Genomic DNA, 3,703 nt, shown 5'->3' on the forward strand with positions numbered 1-3,703 from the left:
AGCAACTGGACTCGAAGATATTGTTTCCCAGATCTAGAATTATTTATTTAATTTGACTGTCAGTGAAATGGAGCTTTGCATTAAAGCAGTATGTGTCAGGATGACCCACTTTCGACCCCTCCCATACTTCTCGAGACTGTTCAGCATATTGTTCAACAGTTGGGAGAATGCTTGTGGTGACGATTCTGTGAGCACGACTGAAATTGTGATCCAATCTCTACAAAGTCGCATCTATAATTGTTAGTTAATGAGATCGTTTGGCTTCGAGGATAGGAGGTTTATACCTTGCAGGGTCAATGTTATGGACTGCTCCAGTCTCTCCAGCTCCTCAGTCAGTGAAAAGGGCTCCGTTGGGCTGGGTTAGGGCGTGACATCGTTGCTCTCAAACACCATGTAACCAGGTTTTAATTGAGTAGACGCTGTGGGGATGAAGTTGAGCTCCGCAACAAGAATGTTTACAGCCGCTGTATATATATCACGTGGCTGGCAACCGCATCGCTCGGATTTCAACGCTAGCCTGATAGGAACGTCGTCATTCGGATGAGTTTACCAGGCAGCATAACTCAGAAGGTCTCCGCGTCCTCCGTCCGATGGAAACGTATATTCTCTCTATCCCATGACGTCTCAACACCACTGGTATTTCCAACTATATGGGAATCCATTTTGATCTGAACAATCCCGCAGCAGAACTCGAAATGCCTGCTCCGTTAGCTAAAGGTTTGTGCACCAGGTCCAACCCCCGCCATCCCCGCTCTCCCCTCATCATAATATGGAGAGAGCATATAGCGTCCCATAGCACATAATCCTTTATCCTATCAAAATTCTATTATCTGCAGGCTACCTTTTCTAATTCTATTTGCGTGTGTCGTTTCAGGCCTTGTGATCACTGTTACCATCCTCCTTGCCGCTGGTTATGCGGTATACGAAAACCCACAAGTGAAACAATGGGTTCGAAATTCCCGACGGAGGATTGCAATAGCCCTGCACAATCTTGGGGATGAGATTAATCCTCAAGAACGTTCCACCGACCGCAGGCCGGCGGAGGACATATCTATGAGTGAAGAACTGAGCGACGAAGCTGAGGCTAGACGTCAGAAAGCCCGGTCTGAAATCTCGCGACGAGCGTCGGTCCTTGAAGCAAGAAAAAATAAGTCTGCTTCAGGTTCGGTTGGCAGCTTTGATAATCTTGTGGACAAAGACGGGCGGCTCAAAGCGCCATCCAAGCATTGTCAACAGCCATTGCTCAAGGAGGGCGAGTCGCAAGCACAAGCCTCAGGTGTCCAAGTTACAAATTCGGATACAGTTCATCTGCGGCCTGCAGTGTTCTCTGATCTGTCCAATTCGATATCCGAGATGGCTCCTGGGAAGGCTTTGGCTGAATATCGCCAGACATTACTTAAAGCTATAGATAGACCTCCCGACTCAGAGACTTCCTCTCACCATCCTTCGGAGTCTTTAGTTGATCTTACCCCGACCTCGGAAGCTCCAGGCATGGACTTTGCTTGGTCCGCACACAGCGAGATACAGGGCCACGGCCAGAGCCAGCAAGAAGACCCCACTTCACAATCTAGCTATTTCTCACTCGCCTCATCACAGAATACAGGGGATGGCGAGCCGGACTTCTACTACGCCCGCCCCCCTCAACCTGATCAAAATATCACAGCAATGCAGCTTCCGCAATACGAGAGCGAAAATCCATTCGTGGACCAGCAGGAAAGCCATACTATTCAATCAGTCTCCTCAACGCCCTCAGTCGCGTCAAGCCTTAGTCATATCCAAAATGATCCCTTGGAGTCAATGTCCGATAGGACGCTGAGTGATTTAGAATCCATCCATGATGATATACACACACCAGCGAGCTGGTCTGAAGTTGGCAGTGTGGTCAGTAGCAATGACGGCAATAATCACCAGTGAAAAGGGTATGTTATGCGCATTCTTTGGCTGGGAATGTGGCTCCACTTTGTCTCCCGCTCTAATACACACGAACTACGAATTTTAGCTGCTTCTTTTGTATTAGGGAATGGCCCATGGGATGTCTTGGCCAATGGTAATTTGACACTGTGCTTCAATTTTCATTTTTGCTTCATTTCTCTATTTGTCTTTGGGGCGGCCTGTCAGCTAGGAGTAGTGGGCATTCGTTTGCCTAATTCGCTGGAAAAGCTGACCTCCTTATCATATACAAGCATGATGCCAAGTGAGGCATGTACTATACATGTACCTTTGTTTTTGCGTTGTCTCTCTATAGAAGCTATTTGTTATTTATAAACGTTGGCGAAATGATGCGTTCAGCATATTTTACTGTTTCCCTCATCCCCCACAAAGCAGCATCTTTGTCTCATTGTTATTTAGGGACCGGGCGTCTGGGCTATTGGTAACTTGCAACATCTACAGGAAAGCAGGTTTCAAGGGATGGATGTTTTCCACTTTGTTATATCTATCTATCTTTATAGATCACGCTACTTTTCTATTCTTACTTTCGAAGAAAGCAAACATTCCTTTTATGTCCTTTCACCCTTATAAATCTAACTACGGAGTACCTGTTAACTATTTCTATGACTATCTTATGCAACTCCTGCGAGGGGTGAACAAATGGCGTTTTTAAATGTTTTACGCTATCTTCTACCTCCGGGAAAATCCTTCCTTTACGAGGTGCAATGTGCCGAACTACTCTCTGTGGCATATTATTTGTTTTACCATCCATTTTACCTATCGTTGCATGGTTCGTTCCATCCGTTGAACCGTGCGTTGTGTGAACAAGCCATTGAAGCACCATGGCGCCCAACCAAGCCCTAATAAACGCCTTCTCATTCTACGCTCTAATCTGTACAGATGTACAGCGTATGTAAGTTCTAACCGACAATCAGGGACCCACCGAAGAAGGTTTCCGTTTCCTACAGGCTCTTCTTTTTGTTCTACCCCTTTCCCCCCCAGTATCCCCCAGTATCTACTCCGTAGTATATTAAAATATATGCACTCTCGAAGAGACGCAATCACCCGCAAATATTAATGCTAGGTTTCGTGTTTATTCGTTAGCCCTGATGGAGTTTGGCTTGTGATGCACCAAGGGTTTTCACAATTACGAGTGAGGAAGCACTGCTGTACGTCTCTGTATCCCCCCTGAACTCAAGCAATCATACTCCGTAGTCATCAACATCATCATCTTCAGCCACCATCTACACAACCCTTATTTTCTTACCGAAAATAGATATATATATATATCCCACGAATCTCGTAAGTGAAGTAAATTCCCTGTCCTTGCCGGGTAGGGTGCGGCTTCGACTCGATTTCGATCCCATCCCTTGGTGGGCGCGTAATAATACACATCTTGGTGACAGGGAGCAGAGATACTAGTATTTGCACTAGTAAGTGTAAAATACGGCGGCATTAGACGCTGGGCGTTTATCTCATTCAAGCCTTGGAAGCTAACATGCAAACGGCAAAGGGACACACGACCTGTGGACAAGAGGGACGATTTATCATAACAACCAGGTGAAGGAGAATTAACCACGAGTAATGCCTTTTGATGTGGACGGTGACGATGCCAATAACTCGCAAATCCAGCCTTGTAAATCTGTGGCATATCTCCTGCGTTGGTACGAATACTTTCACCCCCCTCCTCCCCATCATTCTCCGGCTTCAGGGGCCCCTTGTGCTTACGCCTTGACGGTTGGGTCTTGGCGCTTGGGCTTGACGTTTCCGGTTG

General features: G+C 46.5%; 2 protein-coding genes across 2 annotated transcripts; both read left to right on the forward strand.

The window, feature by feature from the left end:
• Positions 1–695: 695 nt before the first annotated feature.
• HCAG_00778 (predicted protein) lies at positions 696–1,914 on the forward strand (the record flags this gene model as incomplete). Its single annotated transcript, XM_001543682.1, has 2 exons — positions 696–717; positions 875–1,914. The coding sequence occupies 2 exons, from the start codon at positions 696–698 to the stop codon at positions 1,912–1,914; spliced, it is 1,062 nt and encodes a 353-aa protein (XP_001543732.1).
• Positions 1,915–2,654: 740 nt separating this feature from the next.
• HCAG_00779 (predicted protein) lies at positions 2,655–2,955 on the forward strand (the record flags this gene model as incomplete). The annotated part of the gene is made up of 2 exons (XM_001543683.1): positions 2,655–2,740; positions 2,865–2,955. The coding sequence occupies 2 exons, from the start codon at positions 2,655–2,657 to the stop codon at positions 2,953–2,955; spliced, it is 177 nt and encodes a 58-aa protein (XP_001543733.1).
• Between the last annotated feature and the right edge of the window lie 748 nt (positions 2,956–3,703).

This window comes from Histoplasma capsulatum, genomic scaffold, assembly GCF_000149585.1.
Source record: "Histoplasma capsulatum NAm1 scaffold_1 genomic scaffold, whole genome shotgun sequence".
NCBI lineage: Eukaryota > Fungi > Ascomycota > Eurotiomycetes > Onygenales > Ajellomycetaceae > Histoplasma > Histoplasma mississippiense.